This window comes from Lithobates pipiens, unplaced genomic scaffold, assembly GCF_037356315.1.
Source record: "Lithobates pipiens isolate NorthernLeopardFrog02 unplaced genomic scaffold, aLitPip1_a1.2 Scaffold_19, whole genome shotgun sequence".
Taxonomy (NCBI): domain Eukaryota; kingdom Metazoa; phylum Chordata; class Amphibia; order Anura; family Ranidae; genus Lithobates; species Lithobates pipiens.
Window position 1 is genome coordinate 357,797,393 of NW_027507764.1, and position 25,153 is coordinate 357,822,545.

At 43.6% G+C, this 25,153-nt stretch overlaps 1 protein-coding gene across 1 annotated transcript in view; it reads right to left on the reverse strand.

Moving 5' to 3' along the window:
- Positions 1-398: 398 nt before the first annotated feature.
- The window catches only part of RNF182 (ring finger protein 182), a 101,474-nt gene continuing 76,719 nt past the window's right edge, over positions 399-25,153 (reverse strand). Inside the window, exon 2 of the mRNA XM_077492222.1 lies at positions 399-5,788. Coding sequence (XP_077348348.1) covers positions 4,822-5,562 — 741 coding nt within the window. The 5' untranslated portion in view covers positions 5,563-5,788 and the 3' untranslated portion in view covers positions 399-4,821. The remainder of the gene's footprint in view (positions 5,789-25,153) is intronic.

Consider the following 25,153-nt stretch of genomic DNA (forward strand, 5'->3'; position numbering starts at 1 on the left):
ATACTTTGTACACTATAAGTGCACCTGACCCACTTGACAGTTTTGACAGGTGATGATCATATCTCCTACACACAAGCCAACTTTGAACACAACGGAGGACATAAATAACCAGGATCCAACTCCTTTGACATGCTTTGAAGCTTACCCGTGTGTAGAAGGAATGCAATGTTCATTTTCTCAGTGCAATTAATTCTGACAGATGCTAGTCAATGTGGTGTGCTTGTGATCTGCCAAGCATATTGCACTTTATAAATGTGCCTGTGAGTATAAGCCCAGAGAGAGGAAACTGCAGTAATTACGTGTGCCAGTTGCTGGAGAAACAAATGATTTTCTAGTCAACAAATTGAACATACACATTGCTCACAGTCATCCAAATATATCACAAAGCACAACAAGGATCAATAAATAGATATTTTATGTAAATGTTTGACACATTCATTTGGGTTACTTGTAATATACATACTTTTTTATTCTTTACAAATCACAGAATAGACACAAAAGCAGATAGACCTAACTGCAAATAGGACAACTGACTGTAAGACATCACACACATTGTCAATTAGCACTGGACCTGCATCACATACTGCATATCACAAGTTCAATGTTAGCACCACACTTCAGCATTAAACAGGATCCTAATTTCATACTAGTGCAGAAAAAAGTCAATACATACAAAACAGATGAGTGCTATACTGAACTGTGCTACATCTGAGAACTAGGCTTCTACTATAAACTCAATAATGCTCCTTTGGAGAAAGTTGTTCTATGAATCTGGCACGACATTCATTGCTCAGTTATAAAGTGAATCAGCATCAATAGTACACATATCTGTTATTTAAAGGCTTGCTCAGTTGTCTAACTTGTGTACACAGGTTACATACTGAAGTTGACTTGATGAATATGCAGTCTAAAGTGCATATGACAACGCTTCAGCTTCTACACAACCTGAAGCTTCTAAGCAGGTTTCTACAAGCATACCCTGCTAGAGACATTTAGACCAGACTAAAAGAGACATTGATGTAAGCAGTAGTTATCAGTCATGTTTGTAGGGGAGGTGATCAGTATTTGAAATAAGTAGCGGTAATGGCAAACCAGATGATTTACTTGCAAATATTTAGCACCCCATTAGTACATAACGCTATTCTCACAAACAATTACACCATAAAGACTTCATATGTCTTATTGGAGAATGAAAAATGAATCTAACTATTTCAAATTCAGATGGTCTTATCTATATACGTTATTATTTTAAAAAGGTTTGCACAAAGAGCAGGTGCTATAAAGTGCATATCTTTTATTCTGTTTTCGGGTAGAGGACCTATAATGAGCTGAGTGTCTTTTCCACTTGTATACTCATATCTATAATACAGTAGGCTGCGAATGTATATGGCCTTTGAGCGATCATCCTTCCTCCTACCACAAGATTGCATGAGTTGTTCATTGCAGAAATACTCTTACTGCATAACACCACCTAAAGGAAGGGGAAATTGAGGATGGGAGCCCCAAGTCCTTGACCAGGCAAATACAATGGTGCTAGGGTTGAATGCAGCAAAAAATGCAAATGTACTAGGGAACATTCATAACAATTCCCAGTTTTGTTGTAGGTAAAAGTGACCTTATGCCCTATTTTGTTCAAAAAAGTGAAGTGACAAGTTTTTTTTTTTTTTTGATGTTAGACTAAAAAGAGAAAAACAAACTGATTGTTGCTTGGAAAACACAGTGGGGTTGATTTACGAAAACTGGAGAATGCAAGATCTGGTGCAGCTGTTCATGGTAACCAATCGGCTTCTAACTTCAGCTTGTTCAAATAAGCATTGACAAAAAAAAATCTAGAAGCTGATTGGTTTCTGAGCAGAGTTGCAACAGATTTTGCACTCTCCAGTTTTAGTAAGACCCCTTTCACACTGGGGCGTTTTTCAGGCGCTTTAGCGTTAAAAAAAAAAATCACCTGTAAAGCCCCTGAAAGAAGCCTCATTTGCAATCCCAATGTGAAAGCCCGAGTGCTTTCACACTGAGGGGCTGTGCTGGCAGGGCGTCAAAAAGTCCTGCAAGCAGCTTCCTTGCATGGCAAGGCTTTCACATTGGGATTGCAGATGAGGCTTCTTTCAGGCACTTTTACAGATGCATTTTTTAATGCTAAAGCGCCTGAAAAACGGTCCAGTGTGAAAGGAGTCTAAATCAACCCAGTCTCTTTCAGTTTTGTGTACAAATTTGATGAGTTCCTATTGGCTATTGTACTTTGCTATCTGTTTGTTTTTTTTTGTTTTTTTTTTTATCATAGCACTGTGTGCATTAGTTGACGCCTAAAGTTCTGCACAGTTTTTGAATTTATTATTTTGCCTTTTGCTAAGCTTTAAGTACATTTTTGTTAGGGTCGGTTCACACTAGGACGACTTGTCAGGCGACTTAGCCGCCTGACAAGTAGCGTCCCATTCTGTACAATGGAACCGTTCTAATCGGAGCGACACAAGTCGCTCCGACTTAGAAAAAGGTTCCTGTATGACTTTGGGGGCGACTTGAGGCAACTTGCATTGACTTCTATACAGAAGTCGTTTTGCAAGTCGCTGCGGCGGTCGCGTCTGGGTCGCCTGAGGCAGTCGCGCTGTAAGTCGCGCTGCCTCAGTGTGAACCGGACCTTAGAAAGCAGTGTGTACAAGCCTTCTTTTAGTTTTTCTTTAAATAAATGTGTTCTGTTTGCAATAATATGACTTTTTTTTGTCATAGTAGTTCAAGTATTTTTAATACCTATCTGAGTAATCAAAAGCATAGCAAACCCTGTACCGAATTTACACGCTTAGCATTAAGTGGATGCTCAATCTTTTTATCTGAAATACATGTTTTTTTTGGTACAAATGTTGGTTGAAAAACATTTTCTGTGTAGTATCAAAACCCAAACCCAATCCCCCAATCTGTGCCTTTTTAAAATGGCATTATAAGACGTGGACATAAAATTATGTTTTGTTCTTCTCATCTGAAGCCCGTGTAACATGAAATTAAAAATATAGTATTTAAAAAGCTGTGACTATAGCTATGGCTGTTACAAAAAAAAAAAAAAGATTTTCACACATTGGCGTAGACAGAACCATCTGGCTACAGAAGTATTTATCCAGACAGCAATGGAATCTAGCAAATGATTAGGATGAATGACTGAATGTATAGTTCTGGGCTAGTGCCAGGTTGCTATAAAAACAATCTGTACACAGGAATGACTTAGAATGACACAGAACTGAGTGTAAAGATTGCCATATAATGGATTATTTAATGCTTTTATGACAAGTATCAGCAACATAAAGTCATACTTTGCATAAAAAGCAATATTGTTCATTAAGAATATTTGTCATTTGTGCTTAACATTAAAACAACTCTGAGACAGGCTTCTTCAATAGGCATGCTCAGTGAGAATGCTAAAAAGTATTAACAGTAAAGTGTAAAGAAAGAAGCTGGAAGCCCCAGTATGGTCACAGAAAAATAGTATACACATATGTTCACTAAGGTAAAGAAATGCCAAAGGCTTAGTAACCCATTTTAGTTAGACAGTATTCATCTTTTACAGTTCTGAACTGAAATGCGAGTACTGTGAATTATAGCACATCATCATTGCTCTTCGGTGCTGTACTGAATTAAACCAACAGTGTATAAATATCCACAAAGTGTGCAATGCATTCTGTAGCCCAAATAAATAGTTATAGGATACTAGATTTTTAACCAGTTCAGATGTTAGTGCCATGTAACCAAGGCAAAATGTTAAGAATTGGTGCAATTAACTTTATTTCGATTTTTGAGACGTCGGTAACAAATTGCAACTCTGCTTAAAACCGATGTAATTAAATAAATAAAACAGCTGAAGGCCAAAACCCCTTAAATGTCAGTTGTAGGTTGATACCAAATTACTAATTTCCCTCGGTTACTCCAATAAGGAGCTTTCCAGTAGTAGTTTGTCTCCACTTCCTTCCAAATAACTGAAACAAAAGTTTAATTATCTAACAAGCTAGTTTTCCCCAATTATTTAATTATTTTGCACTATGGTGGCTCCACAGATGGAGCATAATACCATGAATGGTTGCAATAGTTGGTCTGAACTAATTCTTGTTAGTGGACGCTATATAAGCCAGTAGAAGCCCTTATGTGAATATGTGATGTGATTTCCAGCAAACACACAGAATTGAATAGTTAGTCTTGATGCCATTCCATTCTATGGATAGGTGTACAATCATTGCTGCTTGTGGTAATTTTTAGAACATATCTAAGGCCACAATTCACTCAGCTCTATTCAATTAGAGCAAATAATATCACACTTCCTAGATTAGGAATGGACATTATTTTCCCTGAGTTATTTTACTGATATCAACATCACACAAGTTTAGATAATGTCATACTATAGTGTGTACCCTGCTATCATTGCAGTCTCATATTTTTTGACAACATCAGTTTAAAAAAAAAATCAATATCTTTCAAAATACAAACTTGAATTAATTTACTAACACTTCTAATACACAATCTGAACTTACAAAGGAAGCTTCAGTTAAAACAACAATTTTAACAGGTTTTGCCATAGTAAAGTAAACTGGCAGTACAGCTGCTGAATTCAAAGGTAAAAATGGCAAAAAAATACCCTTCTAAAATATGAGATGTCTCTTCTATTTGACTTCAATGTGCTACGTTCAGCTTAGCAGGTACTGTACTTGCCCAATAGAGTAAGAAGGTCAATTAAGATTTCGGTTGCAAATGCACTATTAGACAGATTGCAGGATCCCCTTCTGTAATCAGCTGATACAGTAAATAATGCATGTATTTGTGTTCTCCTGCTTTCCTCTCTATGGGTCAAGACGTGGCCATACAATCCAAAAATTCATGGCATACACACTGGCAGAAGCCATATACCATAAGTATGACAAGGCTAGAAGGAACAAGGCTTACAAAGACAACCCCAAGGGTTACCTTTTTTGATACCAACAAATAGATCCCCAGAGGCAATGAACTAAAATAGAGTAATCCTAGCAACCAAACAAAGACACGTACTGAGGTTTGGCAGATGAGCGATGTACAGTTCCACACTGTCCAGTTCTGAGGCATTGAGACTGGGTCATACGTTGAAGGCCGGTAGAATTCTACCACAGGAGTAGCATTGAGGGATGGAGAACTTTCCCTCTGGACTTCCATTATGGTGATCACAAGGCAGTTGGTAGAACTGTGTGATGGAGTGACTAGAGTTGACAGGCGTTTTGGTGTTAGAAGCAACTCTGTAGGATTGTCTCCAGAACACCTTCCTTTGCCGCCACATGCAAGATTAAGTAAGATATTGTTGTCATCAGGGAGACTGCTAACCTCATCCTCAGGTAGTCGAGTCTCAAACCTACAAAACGGGCATACGATCACACATTGTGGAGACTCCACACAGTCCACAAGCTTGTAGAGGCATTTGGCACATACTCTGTGACAACAGCCCAAAACTTTTGGTTTTCTCTGTCTTAAGTTGTATCGATTGTAACATATCTTGCATTCCAGCTCATCTGAGTTTAGGTTTGGAGACTCAGATGTACCTTCAGCTACTTGCCCAGTCATTGTGTTTGCCAGGAAACTCTGCAGGAAATTCCAAAGAATCAGTGGGCCTCATAAGATGATTGTCAAACTGTGCAGATTTTTATCCACCTTAAATGTACTCATAGTACAATGAAAGAAAAAAACTCTAGACACCCTAGAGTTTCAAGCTTCGTTACTTGCAAATGTTCTTCTAGTCCACATTTTCGCCACTTTCCACAATCTTCAGCTGCAGTCGCATTGCAGGATTCTGGAACAAAACAGTTTACATTGTTAGATTCATGTGTAAAGCCAGGAACTGAATTGATTTGCTGGCATTTTCTAGGCAGCGCAATGACACAAACACAATTGTCTTTACTGAAAGGGCTGGATGGCATTTTTTTCAGTGCCTGACTACTCTGTGATATATACAACAAGCAGAATGACATATTAACAAGCTAAGAATTTAATTATAAGACCCAAGCAAACAATAATTTACATACACTGAGCAAAATCATAAACACAACACTCTTGTGTTTGCCCCTAATTTTCATGAGCTGAACTCAAAGATCTACAACTTTTTCTATTTACACAAAATGCCTATTTCTCTCAAATATTGTTCACAAATCTGTCTAAGGGCCAGTTCACACTATTGCGATGGCAGACATTTCATGTAATTCGCAGCGCACTGCTGTTCACATTACATGCGATGTCTGTGCGGTGCGATGTCAGCCACACAGATAGTATGGCTGATATTGCACTGCATTCGGTGCAAACACGCACAGGACCTTTTTTTCTGTTCGGACCAGAATTGGATCACATGTATGTTCACACATATGCGATCCGATTCATGTCCAAACTGTCAGTTTGCAGTGCGATATGCGAGCTGAAATGGGGGTGTCGTATAATGACACTCCCCAGCAGTTCGCATATGGCAGTGTGAAGTGCCGTGCATGTCGGGTGCGATGCGGGAACCTGCAGTTGATTCGCAGGGTTCTCGCATCGCAATAGTATGAACCGGCCCTAAATCTGTGTTAGTGAGCACTTTTCCTTTGCCGAGATAATTCATCCACCTCACAGGTGTGGCATATCAAGATGCTGATTAGACAGCATGATTATTGCACAGGTGTGCCTTATGTCACGGTACTACTTACAGGGAACCCACAGGCGAGCAGGTGACACGGGATCCCCCAGGGCGTGGAATCTAAGAGCCAGCCGGTGTTCCGCCAGGGACCCTCTCAAGAAGGTTTGGACTTAGCTGCGTGCTGACCCCAGGTCCCGACCCCCGGGTTCACCCTGCTCGCTAGGGAAATACCAGAAGAAACTGTAGACAAGGATGGATGGATGAAGCAAGGAAAGCCAGATAGTAAGCCAAGGTCAGGGCGGGCAGCAGACAACGTAATCAGAACAAGCGGGGTCGGTACACAAAAGATCAGTTCACGAAAAGTCAGGTAAAACAGGTTACACAGGGGAGCTTCAGAAACAAACGTTGCTCAAGCAATGGTAGCTAGTTAGGAAGGGATTAAAATAGAGAAGCACATGAGGAGCTGGACAGGAAGTAGCAGGAAGGAAACATATATTAGGCAACAGGTGAAGGGCGACGACACCCATAGCCGCAGAGTGCACAGAGCTGAACACCTGACAGTTGACAACAGATGCCAGCCGACCCACTGCAGTAAAGGTGAGACACAGATCAGCTCCGCAGCTGATCTGTGACAGTACCCCCCCTCTTACGAGGCCTCCCTACACGTCTGGGGGCTGGCTTGGAGGGAAATTTCTGATGGAAACTGGTCACCAGACGTGGGGCAGAGACATCAGTGGCAGGGACCTAAGACCTCTGCTCCGGACCATAGCCCTTCCAATCGATGAGATAGAATAGCCTCCCCCGGGAGTACTTGGAATCCAATATTACTTTAATCTCATACTGATCCGAGGTATCAGCCACAGGAGCGGGGTGAGAACAATGGCAAGAGAAACGATTGAGGACCAGTGGCCTGAGCAGGAAGACATGGAAGGTGTTGGGTATCCTGAGATGAGAGGGTAGACGGAGCTTGAAAGCCACTGGATTGATCTGGCGGAGAATAGGATATGGACCAATGAAGCGAGGGGCAAATTTCATTGAGGGTACCCAGAGTCGGATGTGCTTGGTAGAGAGCCAAACTCTATCGCCAGGCAGGAACTTAGGAACTGGACGCCAATGACGATCTGCCACCGTTTTATGCCTGGAAGCAGCTAGATGAAGATTCCCAGAGACTTCTTTCCAGATTGAGTTGAAGGACCTTTGGGTCTCAGCTGCTGCTGGTACCACAGGAGAAATGGGAACAGGAAAGGGAACAGATGGATGCTGCCCATAAACTGTGAAGAAAGGAGATTTCCCAGAACTGGCATTGGCGTGATGGTTTAAGGCAAACTCTGCCCAGGGCAAAAGGTCCACCCAGTCATCTTGGTGGGCTGAAATGAAGGCACAGAGAAAACGTTCTACATTTTGATTGACACGTTCCGTTTGCCCATTGGACTGGGGATGAAAGGCAGATGAAAAATCCAATTTAATCCCAAAGGAGCTGGCCAAGGCTCTCCAAAACTGGACAGTAAATTGAACTCCTCTGTCAGAGACGATATGGGAAGGCATCCCATGAAGACGAAAGATCTCCTTAATGAAAGTTGTGGCAAGACTGGGAGCAGAAGGTAGGCCTGGGAGAGGAATCAAGTGACACATTTTGGAGAACCGATCCACCACTACCCAGATGACTGTAGAACCTGTTGAGGGAGGCAGATCTGAGATAAAATCCATGGCAATACAACGCCAAGGTACATCGGACACTGGTAAGGGCAAAAGCAACCCAGCAGGGGCGGACGTGGAAGATTTGGAAAGTACACAAACCGTACAAGCTTGAATGTATTCCTTGACATCCTTACGAAGAGAAGGCCACCAATAATGACGCAGAAGAAGATCACAAGTACGAGGTATGCCAGGATGTCCAGAGAACTTGGAGTCATGTGCCCAAGCAAGGAGTTTCGGAAGAAGTGCAGGGGCTACAAAAGTTTTACTGGGAGGAGGCTGCGTAGACTGGAGCTGAGTGGTGGCTAGAATACGATGCGGAGGAATGATGGGACCAGGATCTAGGTGATTCTCAGAATCATTGACATCAAACGACCTGGACAAGGCATCGGCTCGAAGGTTCTTGGCACATGGACAGAAAGTAATGTTAAAATTGAAGCGGGTGAAAAAGAGGGAACAGCGAGCTTGACGTGGGTTCAAGCGTTTCGCGGATTGTAAATACTGCAGATTTTTATGATCAGTATAGATGGTAATACAATGGGGAGAACCCTCTGGAAGATGTCACCATTCTTGAAGAGCTAGTTTAATAGCGAATAGCTCACGGTCCCCAATGGCATCGTTTTTCTCAGCATCAGAAAACTTCTTGGAAAAGAATCCGCAAGGTTGAGACTTACCCTGCTGAGCTTGGAGTTGGACGGCACCGACTCCTACAGAAGAGGCATCTACCTCCAAAGAAGAGGGTTTAGTAATGTCCAGGCGTAGAAGAATAGGGGCGGAGAGGAAGGCTGCCTTGAGTTTGCGGAAAGCTTCAATGGCTTCAGGGGACCAGAGCTGAGCATTTACACCTTTGGGGGTGAGCGATGTAATAGGAGCCACCAAGGTGGAGTCGTTACGAATGAATTGGCGGTAGTAATTGGTGAAGCCCAAAAAGCGTTGGGTGGCTTTAAGACCAGAGGGCTGGGGCCACTCGGAGATGGCTCGAAGTTTGGCTGGGTCCATGAGGAGGCCTTGTGACGAGATTATATAGCCCAGAAATGGAACTTGTGTTTGTTCAAATAGACACTTCTCCAATTTTGCATATAGACAATTGTCCCGTAGACGCTGTAGCACAGTTTTTACATGATGACGATGGGTAGGTAAGTCTGGCGAGAAAATTAGAATATCATCCAGATATACAATAACACAGACATACAGAAAGATCTCGTTAACAAAATTTTGGAAGACCGCTGGGGCATTGCATAAGCCGAAGGGCATCACAAGATACTCATAATGTCCATCCCTGGTGTTAAAGGCGGTCATCCATTCGTCTCCTTCCCGGATTCTTATTAAATTGTAGGCCCCTCTAAGATCCAATTTAGTAAAGACATGAGAACCTCGCAGTCTGTCAAAGAGTTCGGAAATTAAAGGAAGAGGGTATCGGTTCTTCACGGTGATGGCGTTAAGACCCCTGTAGTCTATGCATGGGCGGAGTGAACCATCTTTTTTCGCTCCAAAGAAGAACCCGGCTCCGGCAGGTGAGTTAGATTTCCTGATGAATGCCTTTTGCAGGTTTTCCCGAATGTATTCAGACATGGCTTGTATCTCGGGGATAGATAGAGGGTAAACTCGGCCACGGGGGGGAGAGGTCCCAGGTAAAAGCTCAATGGAGCAGTCAAAGTCTCTATGAGGAGGAAGGCGATCAGCGGCCTTTTTGCAGAAAACATCTCGGAAGGACTGATATTGGGCAGGCAACATGGGAGTTGTGGAGGTCTCAGCAAGAGGGATGGAAGGAGGAGGCAGCACCTTGGAAATACATTGTTGTTGGCATGGAGGACTCCAAGCCAATACTTGTCCAGAATTCCAGTCAAGATGTAGGGAGTGTTTCTGCAACCATGGAAGGCCCAGGATGATGGGACTGGAGGATTTAGGCAATATTAGGAAAGAGAGCAAAGCCCCAATGCGTAACTCTATAGGAGCTGTTTTAAACCGGATTGGACTAGGCAAGAAGGAGCCGTCTAATGCGGTCACGGAGAGGGGTATAGCCAAGGCAACAAAGGCGATGCCCAACTCGGAAGCTAAAGATTGTTCAATGAAATTCCCGGCAGCACCAGAATCCACGTATGCAGAGAGTTGATCGGTCTAGATCACCTCCCTCCGAGTGACCTAGACCCTGGAGTTTCCCGGACGGACTGGACAGGAGTTCAAAAGATGACCTTTATCGCCACAGTAAAGGCACAAACCCAGTCCCATGCGTCGGCCACACTCCTCGGGAGTGAGGAGGTTTCGCCCAAGCTGCATAGGTTCTTCCCACACGTGAGAGGTCGAAGACGGAGAGGATTGCACTGATCTTTGGACTACCTGTGCTGGACGGCCAGCAGGGGGATGACTGGATCTGGATTTCTCCAGAGCCTGCTCCTGGAAGCGAATGTCAATTTGAATGCTCAATGCGATTAAGTCATCCAATGTGGTGGGAATGGTGCGTCCAGCGAGTTCATCCTTGACACGGTCAGATAGGCCTTGCCAGAAGGTAGCAGTAAGGGCCTCATTATTCCATTTGAGTTCAGCGGCCAGGGTACGGAATCAAACTGTGTATTGGCGACTGTCATTTCTCGCTGATGAAGACAAAGGAGGGCCCAAGCAGACAAAGACACTCTGCCAGGCTCATCAAATGTTTTCCGAAATGCATCCAAAAAGAGCTGGAGGTCAGATGTGATAGGAGCGTGTGATTCCCAGAGTGGAGAGGCCCAAGCTAAAGCATCATCAGAGAGGAGAGAGATGATATATGCGACTTTGGTGCGATCAGTTAGAAAATGGTGGCTGAAAAGTTCGAAGTGGATGGAACACTGATTAATGAAGCCCCGACAAGCCTTAGGATCACCAGAGAGAACTGAGGTGGCAACGGCAGATGCAGGCAGGGATTGCCAGGTGCCGCAGGTAAGACCGGAGCAACTGAAACAGGAGCTGGAACGGGAGGAGCTGAAGTTGCAGCGAGTTGCAGACGATCCAGACGAGAGGCAAGATCCTGGAGAACCAGCATTATTTGCTCTTGATAAGCTTGCTGGGAGTTAAGTCTCTGAACTAGATGTTGCATTTGATCCTCGGTCAATGGGCGATTCTCAGAGACGCTCATGGCTTGAGCAAACTGTCACGGTACTACTTACAGCGAACCCACAGGCAAGCAGGTGACACGGGATCCCCCAGGGCATGGAATCTAAGAGCCAGCCGGTGTTCCGCCAGGGACCATTTCACGAAGGTTTGGACTTAGCTGTGTGCTGACCCCAGGTCACGACTCCCGGGTTTACCCTGCTCGCTAGGGAAGTACCAGAAGACACTGTAGACAAGGATGGATGGATGAAGCAAGGAAAGCCAGATAGTAAGCCAAGGTCAGGGCGGGCTGCAGACAACATAATCAGAACAAGCCGGGTCGGTACACAAAAGATCAGTTCACGAGAAGTCAGGTAAAACAGGTTACACAGGGGAGCTTCAGAAACAAATGTTGCTCAAGCAATGGTAGCTAGTTAGGAAGGGATTAAAATAGAGAAGCACATGAGGGGCTGGACAGGAAGTAGCAGGAAGGAAACATATATCAGGCAACAGGTAAAGGATGGCAACACCCATAGCTGCAGAGTGCACAGAGCTGAACACCTGACAGTGGACAACAGATACCAGCAGACCCACTGCAGTAAAGGTGAGACACAGATCAGCTCCGCAGCTGATCTGTGACACCTTAGGCTGGCCACAATAAGAGGCCACTCTAAAATGTGCAGTTTTACTCTATATGGGGGGTTGGGGGATCAGGAAAACTGTCAGTATCTGGTGTGACCACCATTTGCCTCTCGCAGTGCAGTACATCTCCTTCGCATAGAGTTGATCAGGTTGTTGATTGTGGCCTGTGGAATGTTGGTCTATTCCTCTTCAATGGCTGTGCGAAATTGCTGGATATTGACGGGAACTGGAATGTGCTGTCAAATATGCCGATCCAGAGCATCCCAAACATGCTCAATGGGTGATATGTCCGGTGATTATACTGGCCATGCAAGAACTGGAATGTTTTCAGCTTCCAGGAATTGTGTACAGATCCTTGCAACATGGGGCCATGAGGTGATGGTTGTGGATAAATGGCACAAGAATGGGCCTTAGGATTTCATCACAGTATCTATGTGCATTCAAAATACCATCAATAAAAGGCACCTGTGTTCGTTGTCCATAGCATATGCCTGCCCATACCATAACCCCACTGCCATCATGGGCCACTCGATCCACAATGTTGACATCAGCAAACCGCTCACCCACATGACGCCATAAATGCTGTCTGCTATCTGCCCTGTAGATCCGTGAAGAGAACACCTCTCCAAAGTGCCAGACGCCATCGAATGTGAGCATTTGCCCACTCAAGTCATATAGGACGACAAACTGCAGTCAGGTCGAGACCACAATGAGGACAACAAGCATGCAGACAAGCTTCCCTGAGATGGTTTCTGACAGTTTGTGCAGAAATTCTTTGGTTATGCAAACCGATTGTTGCAGCAGCTGTCCGGTGGCTGGTCTCAGACTATCTTGGAGGTGAAGATGCTGGATGTGGAGGTCCTGGGCTGGTGTGGTTACACATGGTCTGCGGTTATGTGGCCAGTTGGATGTAATTCTCTGAAACGCCTTTAGAGATGGCTTATGGTAGAGAAATGAACATTCAATTCAAGGACAACAGCTCTGGTGGACATTCCTGCAGTCAGCTCCCTCAAAACTTGCAACATCTGTGGCATTGTGCTGTGTGATAAAACTGCACATTTTAGAGTGGCCTTTTGTTGTGGCCAGCCTAAGGCACACCTGTGCAATAATCATGCTGTCTAATCAGCATCTTGATATGCCACACCTTTGAGGTGGATGGGTTATCTTGGCAAAGGAGAAGTGCTCACTAACACAGATTTAGACAGATTTGTGAACAATATTTGAGAGAAATAGGACTTTTGTGTACATCGAAAACGTTATAGATCTTTGATTTCAGCTCATGATTAATAGGGGCAAACATAAAAGTGTTGCGTTTATAATTTTGCTCACTGTCGTTTTAAATAATTCACAGAAAGGTCATAATAAGGCAATAATAATAGCACATAAACACACCACAGGCAGTATTTTTTATTACTGTATGGTGTGCACACTTTTTTTAAACTTCTATGATTCAATATTTTTTAATTAATGAACAGTGGCGTGGATTGAAGTATCCATCAACTTTTTTTTTGTTTTTTGGATACAGCACCAAACACTTACTTATATATATGATATTTATCACATTGCCTGCAGACAGCTGATTCTGGGAAAAAAAAAACCTTCTGAGTAGTCTCTCCTTCAGAGCCATCAGATACTGGCTTGAGCATCTGTCTGTTGGAACTGTGAAGGTAAAGAACAGTAACAGCTGCTGCTACTGAGAACAGTAGTACCCAATCATGTGCAAGAAAAATAGAAGAAAAATAGAAAAAAAAACAGCATTTTTGCTTGCACATGATTGGATGACGGAGGTCAGCAGACTTTCTTCTCATTTACTAAGCTCTGGAGCAACTGCTCTTGCAGAGTGCAACTGCACTTTGCAAAGTGCACAGTCTTTTTCCCTTTAGTAATTCAACCCTTTTGACTCTATTCCGGTTCTAGTTAGAGGCAATGATTGCATTGGGACATACTAGTACAATGTGGGGGGCCCACCCAACATCGCTCACAGGTCCTAGTTGGAGGTAATGATTGGGACATAGTAGTACACTGTGGGGGACACCGCTGCCGCTGCCCACCGGAGTCACGGCATAGTAGTACACTGTGGCTGAGTACTCACTGTCACTGGCACAGTGCACCACCAGCTTTTTCTCTAATCAGCTGACGGGCCAAGTATAGTGAAGGGGAGGAGCTCTTCCCTTTCTGAGGAGATGTGGAGACAGAGACCCCATATCGGGAGAGGCGTTACTGGAGGCACATGAAGCCAGGCTGAGAGAGCACTGAGCAAAGAGAGGGAATACACTGATACTGAAAGCAAGTGAGTGCCATTGTCACCATCCCTCTGCCACTGATCACACCTCCCTCCATCACCACCACTGATTCTATCACTCCCAACACCACTGCCACTGATCCCATTACCCCCCACCACTGCTGCCACTGATCCCATTCCCCCACTACTGCTGCCACTGATCCCATCCCCCCACCACTGCTGCCGCTGATCCCATCCCCCACCACTGCTGCCACTGATCCCATTCCCACCAGCCCTGCCATTGATCCCATCCCCACCACCCCTGTCATTTATCCCATCCCCACCACCCTTGCCATTGATCCCATCCCGCTTACCAATGCCGCCACTCATCCCATCCCCCCACCACTGCTGCCACTCATCCCATCTTACCCCCACCACTACCACTGATCCCATCCCACCACCACCACTGCTGCCACTAATCCTACCCCTGAACCATCGCACCATTGCATCCACTTATCCAGGGCTGGACTGGGACAAAAATTTGGCCCTGGACTATATCCAGACCGGCCCACATTTTGCAAACACACGCAAAAACAGTATATAAACTATACGCAATGGTGGAAAAAAAAAAAAAAGTTAAATTATTTCACTGTAAGTATAAACAGCTTTTTTTTTTATTATTTAGAGAAAAATATGCATTCCAACATAACAGACGCCTTTAGCATTAAATGTGTAAGTTACACTCCGTTCAATGGCAGGTGTCATAAATAAGGAAAACAGTTATACCAGTGGTCATTAATGCATCAGTGACCAGTGGCAGTACATTCATTCATCATCAGTGATCATGACCAGCAGAGACAGTACATTAATTCATCAGTGACCATGGCTACCAGTGGCAGTACATTCATTCATCAGTGACCATGACCAGTGGCCATAAATTCATTCATCAGTGACCATGACCAACAGTGGCACTAGCAAATTCATATATCAGTGACTGTGACCAGTGGCATTAAATTATTGATCAGTTACCGTGACCAGTGGCATTAAATTATTAATCAGTTATGGTGGCCAGTGGCATTAAATTATTAATCAGTTACCGTGGCCAGTGGCATTAAATTATTCATCAATTACCGTGACCAGTGGCATTAAATCATTCATAAGTTACCGTGGCCAGTGGCATTAAATCATTCATAAGTTACCGTGGCCAGTGGCATTAAATCATTCATCAGTTACCGTGACCAGTGGCATTCAATTATTCACCAGTTACCATGGCCAGTGGCATTAAATCATTCATCAGTTACCGTGGCCAGTGGCATTCAATTATTCATCAGTTACCGTGATCAGTGGCATTCAATTATTCATCAGTTACTGTGGCCAGTGGCATTAAATCATTCATCAGTTACCGTGGCCAGAGGCATTTAATTATTCATCAGTTACCGTGACCAGTGGCATTCAATTATTCATCAGTTACCGTGACCAGTGGCATTCAATTATTCACCAGTTACCGTGGCCAGTGGCATTAAATTATTCATCAGTTACCGTGGCCAGTGGCATTAAATAATTCAACAGTTACCGTGGCCAGTGGCATTAAATCATTCATCAGTTACCGTGGCCAGTGGCATTCAATTATTCATCAGTTACCGTGACCAGTGGCATTAAATTATTCACCAGTTACCGTGGCCAGTGGCATTAAATTATTAATCAGTTACCGTGACCAGTGGCATTAAATTATTAATCAGTTACCGTGACCAGTGGCATTCAATTATTCACCAGTTACCGTGGCCAGTGGCATTAAATTATTCATCAGTTACCGTGGCCAGTGGCATTAAATCATTCAACAGTTACCGTGGCCAGTGGCATTAAATCATTCATCAGTTACCGTGACCAGTGGCATTCAATTATTCACCAGTTACCGTGGCCAGTGGCATTCAATTATTCATCAGTTACCGTGACCAGTGGCATTAAATTATTCACCAGTTACCGTGGCCAGTGGCATTAAATTATTAATCAGTTACCGTGACCAGTGGCATTAAATTATTAATCAGTTACCGTGGCCAGTGGCATTAAATTATTAATTAGTTACCGTGGCCAGTGGCATTCAATTATTAATCAGTTACCGTGACCAGTGGCATTAAATTATTAATCAGTTACCGTGGCCAGTGGCATTCAATTATTCATCAGTTACCATGACCAGTGGCATTCAATTATTCATCAGTTACCGTGGCCAGTGGCATTCAATTATTCATCAGTTACCATGACCAGTGGCATTCAATTATTCATCAGTTACCGTGGCCAGTGGCATTCAATTATTCATCAGTTACCATGACCAGTGGCATTCAATTATTCATCAGTTACCGTGGCCAGTGGCATTCAATTATTCATCAGTTACCATGACCAGTGGCATTCAATTATTCATCAGTTACCATGGCCAGTGGCATTCAATCATTCACTAGTTACCGTGGCCAGTGGCATTAAATCATTCATCAGTTACCGTGACCAGTGGCATTAAATTTATATTAATGCCACTGGTTACGCTAACTGATTAATAATTGAATGCCGCTGGTCAATTATTAATTTAATGCCACTGGTCATGGTAACTGATGAATAATTTAATACCACTGGTCACAGTAACTGCTTAATAATCAGTTACCATGACCAGTGGCATTAAATTATTTATCAGTTACAATGACCAGTGGCAGTACATTTACCCCTACCCCCCCCCCCCCCCCCCATGCTGCATATTACAGAAATCAGATAATGACAGTAATAGACTCAGCTTATCATGCAGCCTGCCTCCCGTATAGCATCTGATGCTGTCTGGACTTGCTGCACTGCAAGGAATTATCAGGTTCCTCCTCCTCAGCGGCGCTGGCTCCTTGGTTGCAGTCTTGCAGGCAGCTGAGCTTGGGCAGCCGCTCGCTACGCTCCTCCTGTATCTCCGGACAGCCTCCCCCTCCCCGGCCGTGAGTGACGTCACGGCGCCAGGACAAGGAGGCCGTAATGTTAGGGGGAGTTACAATTGAGTGGCAGCATCACGATGATGGTGTCTGTGTGCCGCCGCCGCCGGGTGCAGGAGCGGAGCCAGCCAGAGTTATTATAACACAATGCAGACACGGAGAGAGAAGTTTAGTGAGTCAGTGACACACTGACAACCGGCCCACTGAGCCAATCGGCCCACCAGGAAACTCCCGGTAGTCCCGATGGCCAGTACAGGCCTGCACTTATCCCATTTCCCCCAACCACTGTTGGTTGGGCATGCCTAGGGCTGCAAAAAACAAAATACACCACTGAATAGAATTAGTAGTGACAAACTGCATCTTTCACTCATAGCAGATTTCTTTCAAGTGTATCTGGATCTGGACTTTAAACCAAAATATTAGCATTTTCTGAACAAGCAGTAAAAGCACTTTAAAACAACAACAACCTAACAAATACCTAAATACTTTAATGGCCATAGGCTAGACACAAGTCCAATCTTACACAAATTCCTTACAGAACCCACAATTTTCTATTTATAGTTTTAACCTATAATCATGACTTACTGCGGCTATGTTATGTTTCTGTGCTTCATATCTGTTGGACTGCCTTTTGATTTCCAAATTATCCTCCATTTAACTTTCCTTAAAGAAAACCAGTTACAATTTGGTTTGGTTTTCGTTTGGTATATTTCATCTAAAATCCTTACAGTTCTGGAGGCTTACCGTATTTATAATGACCTGTTTCTTAAACTTTACTTAGTATGTCTGAGAAAGATTCTAGGTTTAAAGCAGAACTAAAATTTCATTGGAAAAGTGTGAACAGGTAGGCTCTTTATTGAAAAAGATTCATGTTTTATCCTCAGAATAAAAAAACCTACGTGCCTGCTCACAGTCTTCTTGTATGCTATGTTGCACATACCCAGTAGTGACATCAACCCATGCTGGCCAATCAAAATGGCCACAGCCTGGCAGCTGGAAAAAGCTGGCTAAAAGATGCCAGTGAGGGACCGATGAAGGAGAGGTAAACATTGTGGACTTTAGTTGTTCTGCTTGAAAGGGTTAGTTTACCTTTAGCCCACGTTCACATTGGGGCGATTTGGCATGCGATTTGACATGTTCCAAATCGGAACCTAGTGCGGGCAATGACATCGTCTGAATCGGTGCGACGCGGACTTTACGGCGCTGCGCTGATTCCCAAAAGTAGTTTCTGCACTACTTTTGGTGACTTTGAAGGCAATTTCAATAGACATCTGTGCATAAACCCACATAGGTGTCCAAAGTTGGACTGAAATGCCGGTTTGAAATTGTGCAAGTTCAGCTGAACTCGCGTAATATTAAACCCACCCTCAGTGTGAATGTGGGCTCACTAAAGAAAAGCCTAAGCAGAAAAGAGCATAGATGAAAACAATTTGTGCAGCTTTGACTAAAGTTGAATAATGCCCTTGCTATAGGTGTAGGCCATTTACATACCTCCCAAATCCTGACTGGAATACTCCCAGTATGTTGCTAGGAAAATTGTTAAGTGAGGCCTAGTTGTAACTGCTCACCTCCACCATCACAGGAGTGAGCTCTCAAAAGCTGACCTCAGTGCTAGTGCATCAGGGGGGAGAAATAGCCATGTGAGGGGGTTTGAATCAAAGAAAAAGCTCACTCCTGTGATGGTGAAGGTGAGCAGTAACAACTAGGCCTCACTTAGCAATGGGCAGGGGTGTAACTATAGGGGGTGCAGCAGTCGCGACCGCAACTGGGCCCTGTATTGCAGGGGGCCCATGCAGCCCCCTCTACATATGGCCGGCAACAGCATAGGCAGCTATGGGTACCAGTGCACCATACACACGGGTGGCTGGAGGTGGAGGGTGACTAGCAGAGCTCCATGCTCGACTATAGCGCTGGCTGCTCTTTAGTTGTGCATTCCCCGCATGACCTGTGTCCTCGGCTGGCTCCTCAGACTACCCCTCTCCTGCTCCATGCATTGCCGCTCAGTCCGATGTCTGTTCTCCCCAGCCAAAAAACTACTGATACCAGTGGTGGAACTACAGGGCTCACAAAGGTCATACCTGTGACCACGCCCTGGAGTTCCACCATCGGAGTCGGAGGGCCCTGGCTGGGGTTCAGGGGGGCCCTTCATGGTTTCTTGCATCGGGGCCCTGAAGGTTCTAGTTACGCCACTGGGCCTGGGAGTAATCCAGTCAGGCTTTGGAAGATATGTAAATGTCCTACACTTATAGCAAGGGCATTATGGGCATTATTCAACTTTATTCAGAGCTGCACAGTTTTTTTTTATTTTTATCCCCTTATCTGCACAGGCAGTTTTTTTGGTGAAGGTGAACTAACCCTTTAAGTATCAGAGCTAGGAGACTTTTTGAGGTCTGATAAATGCTGTCTTGTCAACTTTATCAGAAACCATGCAGATAACGGTTTTTCATCCGTTGACAATGCATCTCTATGGAAAAATGGATGATCATTCGTTTACATCTGCTTCCATCATTATCTGTTTTTTGCAACAGATCAAAGCCCTATTTTTGTTCCGTTAAAAAAATGGATCAGATGAAAAATGGATGTGAATGGACAAATGGTCTGTTTTTGCATGAAACAAATGGCCCTGGGACTCAAGTGGTTAAGTACTTCAGCTGGAGGATGTAAAAAACTGATGTAAAAACTGTTGAAAACATCATTGGTTTTTCCTTTGAAAATATGTTTTTCACTGATAATTGAGAAGGTGAAGCCGAATGAAAAATTCAATTTGCAAAAAATCTATAATTATGTGGAAGATTTAAAAAAAAAAAAAACTATTTTTTTTCTCACACTAAAAGTGGAGTTCCACCCAAAAGTGGTCTTTAACCTCCCTGGCGGTATGATTCAGTCTGGAATTAGGTGCTGAAAGCGGTACAATTATTTTGCATGGAAATTTGGCCTTTTATATTGTAGTCCTGTAATTCTTAGGAATAACTCTCTTAAATCTGTTCAAACCAGAGTCTAGCAGACATCCCGGGTATGATAAAGTTTGTAATATAATAAAGAATAATAAAAATTATTCAATAATGTAATCAAATTCTAAAACACTGAAAAAGGGACACTTTCTTGTTGCTATGGACAGTCTCCAAATTTCAGGTAGAAAAAATAGTATTTATAATATAAAAGTGCATGCAGGGCACTGCACAGACCACTAGGGACAAAGGGTGTGTGTAATTTTTTTATACAGTACTGTAATCTGTAAGATTACAGTACTGTGTGTGTTTTGTGTGTTTTTACTTTTTTGAATTTGGCGCCAATCTCCGCTCCCGTGCGCCGTAACGTTGCAGGGAACGGAGCTTGGCGGCATTCGGGCACTGTGAATCGAGTGAGGGAGGCACTCAATCACACAGCATGGAGGACATCGCTGGATCCAGGGGACAAGGTAAGTAACTCTCCCTGTATCCAGCGATGCGATCCCGAGTCTGGCTTGGGGTTACCGCTCGTGGAATCACGAGATCACCACTAGGGAGGTTAAGGTGCTTATCTAATCGTTTTTTGAAACTATCAATGCCCCCCCCCCCACTGAAACCACCACCTGTGGAAGGAAATTCCACGTCATTGCCACTCTAAGCCCTTGTACACACGGTTGGAGATTCCGACAACCAAATCCATCGGATTTTGTTCGACGGATTTTGTCTGAAACTGTTGCATACACACGATCCGATCGGAATTCTCTACACATGATCGGAGTATGTCCGATCTGAGCATTTTGTCGGAAAATTGTTGGAAAACTTGGTCCGTCGGATACTCCGATGGAAACAGTCCGATGTAGACCACACACAGTCGAAATATCCGACAAAACGGTCCAATCGGACACATTCCGTCGGAATCTCCGACCGTGTGTACAAGGGCTAAAGGCCAGTACACACGATCAGACTTTTTGACAACAAACATGAAAATTAGCTGTTTTGGAGCAACCATGTGTACGCTCCATCGGACAAACTTTTTTGGTTTTCACAGGACTTTTGTTGGCTGTGCGAACGGACAAACTTTTTGACAACATAAGTCCGATGGAGCAAAGTCCAATCGTGTGTACACAAAACCATCGGACTTTTGTACAAAGTACAAACACGCATGCTCAGAACTAATGCAAAAGACCAGACAACAATACAGAAGTTGACCAAAGGTGGCTCTGGAGTAATTGAACGTCCTCTTTTGAAGTGTCGTCAGTACGTTAAAAGTACGTAGGTATGTTCCCGGCTCTCCTATAGTATGGAGGGTCTTCTCAGTGCTGACAGTTACTTCCCTAGATTCAGAACCTGGGCTTCCAGGGAAACAATGTGCTTACATTTTGCACAACAGTATTCACCCTCGATAAGAGATCAAGCAAGCATACATGCCACAAGATGTACACTGAGTCGCATCTCCACACCCGACGGGCATTGTACCTACTAATTTAATGAGGATTGGGGATTATACCCTGTCCAAATTAACTAACAACTAGCTGCCTGACACTAATACTCAATAATACACAGGTTCTCACAGTCCAAGTGCACTCACTGTCCAAGTGCACTCGCAGTCCATGTGCACTCGCAGTCCATGTGCACTCGCAGCCCATGTGCACTCGCAGTCCATGTGCACTCGCAGTCCATGTGCACTCGCAGTCCATGTGCACTCGCAGCCCATGTGCACTCGCAGCCGATGTGAACTCACAGTCCACGTGCACTCGCAATACTCAGGTTCTCATATTACACAGGTAATCCCAACACTCACAATACCAAGGTTTTCCCAACACTCACAATACTCAGGTACTCACAATACTCAGGTACACACAATACTCAGGTACACACAATACTCAATTAAGCAAAATACTCAGGTACTCACAATACTCAGGTACACACAATACTCCGGCATTCACAATACTCAGGTACACACAATAATCAGGTACTCTCAATACTCAGGTACACACAATACTCAGGCACTCCCAATACTCAGGCACTCCCAATACTCAGGTACTCCCAATACTCAGGTACTCACATTACTAAGGTACAACAAAGTTCAGGTGCACACAATACTAAGGTACTCACAATATTCAGGTACACACAATACTCAGGTGCACACAATGATCTGTTGCACACAACTATCTAGTGCACACAATACTCAGGTACTCACAATACTCAGGTACATACAATACTCAGGTACACACAATACTCAGGTACACACAATACTCAGGTACACACATTACTCAGGTGCACACAATACTCAGGTACACACAATACTTAGTTAAACAAAATACTCAGGTGCACACAATACTAAGGAACTCACAATACTCACAATAGTCAGGTACTCACAATACTCAGGTACACACAATACTCAGGTGCACACAATACTCAGGTACTCACAATACTCAGGTACACACAATACTTAGTTAAACAAAATACTCAGGTGCACACAATACTAAGGAACTCACAATACTCACAATAGTCAGGTACTCACAATACTCAGGTACACACAATACTCAGGTGCACGCAATTATCTGGTGCACACAATACTCAGGTACTCGCAATACTCAGGTACACACAATACTCAGTTAAACAAAATACTCAGGTACTCACAATACTCAGGTACACACAATACTCAGGTACTCACAATAGTCAGGTACACACAATACTCGTGTACTCACATTACTCGTGTACTCACAATACTCGGGTACTCACAATACTCAGGTACACACAATACTCAGGTACACACAATACTCAGGTAAACAATATACTCAGGTGCTCACAATACTCACAATACTCAAGTACACACAATACTCAGGTACACACATTACTAAGGTGCACACAATACTCAGGTACTCACAATACTCAGGTACACACAATACTTAGTTAAACAAAATACTCAGGTGCACACAATACTAAGGAACTCACAATACTCACAATAGTCAGGTACACACAATACTCAGGTACACACAATACTCAGGTGCACGCAATTATCTGGTGCACTCAATACTCAGGTACTCGCAATACTCAGGTACACACAATACTCAGTTAAACAAAATACTCAGGTACTCGCAATACTCAGGTACACACAATACTCAGTTAAACAAAATACTCAGGTACTCACAATACTCAGGTACACACAATACTAAGGTACTTACAATACTCATGGACACACAATACTCAGGGACACACAATACTCGGGTACTCACAATACTCGGGTACTCACAATACTCGGGTACTCACAATACTCGGGTACATACAATACTCAGGTACATACAATACTCAGGTACACACAATACTCAGGTAAACAATATACTCAGGTGCACACAATACTCACAATACTCAGGTAAACAATATACTCAGGTGCTCACAACACTCACAATACTCAGGTGCACACAATACTCAGGTACTCACAATACTCAGGTACACACAATACTTATTTAAACAAAATACTCAGGTGCACACAATACTAAGGCACTCACAATACTCACAATAGTCAGGTACTCACAATAGTCAGGTACTCACAATACTCAGGTACACACAATATTCAGGTGCACGCAATTATCTGGTGCACACAATACTCAGGTACTCACAATACTAAGGTACTCACAATACTCTGGTACACACATTACTCAGGTACACACAATACTCAGGGACACACAATACTCGGGGACTCACAATACTCGGGGACTCACAATACTCGGGGACTCACAATACTCGGGGACTCACAATACTCGGGTACTCACAATACTCAGGTGCACACAATACTCAGGTGCATACAATACTTAGGTACCTGTCCCCACCTCTGGGAGATTGTGCTGTGGTACAATCACTCTGAATTATGGCTCCTTCCCCCACTGCTAGGCCATTCAGAAAGCGCTGCATACTTCAAGCATGCACAGCAGGAAACCCGCTGTGAAGCCACAAGTCTTCACTTCCAGGTTCCCTTAGTAAGAATTGTGTCGGCGGCACCCGAACGCCAATGGAAACATCTGCTGGGGTGCGGACATCATTGGATTCCAGGACAGGTTAAAAGTCAGCAGAAAAATCTAAACTCCCTCCTTCCTTTCTCTTCTCTTGTGTTATCACATCTTGTGTTATCTCAACAGAAAAATCAGGACAAGGCTAGGTCTGTAAAAACAGCTCATGTTGGCCTGACAGGATGTTCAAGCCTGTCGTAAAACTGTCAACCTCTCAATTCAGAGAACCAGCAGACATCGGTCGTAAATACCTGAATGCACATAAAGCTTAAAACTGTGGAATAAGTATGAAATTTCAGCAAGTTTCATAACTTCAAAAGTAACAATAGTACAGCCATAATGTGGACATATTTAGCTTCTTCAGATAATTCGTAACATTTCAAGTCCAGACACCCCCATGTCAGGTCATATGGGAAACCACTGGTACCCCTTATTCCTCCTAAGTAGACTAGACAGTAGAGACATGGCATGTTTATATTTGTTTTGAAGCAAATCTCACACTGAACAATAATATGGATATTTGCAGTCTATAAACAGTAGAGATGCAGAGATATGAATATGTATCACAAAGTGTACCTGGGACATGATCATGAGTGTAGACACCTCCCAGCAACCAACCCCTAAACAAGATGACCAGGCGATTGGTCACTGGTCGCTGTCAACACCTCCTTTGATTTGACAGAAAAGAGGAGATGCCAAGTCAATGGTCAGTTCTCCTTTTACCATCCAAGCAGGAACATCTGCCAAGTTTGAGAACCGATTACCCAGCTCATCAATCGAACTCTGATAAACCCTCCGACGTTAATTGCGAGTATTCTTCCTTCCCAATTCTACCTTATTTCTTTGTGGCTGTATATTGTCATCTCTTTGAAACATCTTTTTCCTGTAAATGTTTATTTGCATCAACTTTGACCTTTTTCATAATAAACCCTTAGGTTGAAAAGTGTTAACCTCGTCTCTAAAGCTCTTAACCTCCCTGGCGGTATGATTAGTTCTGGTTTTAGGTGCTGAAAGCG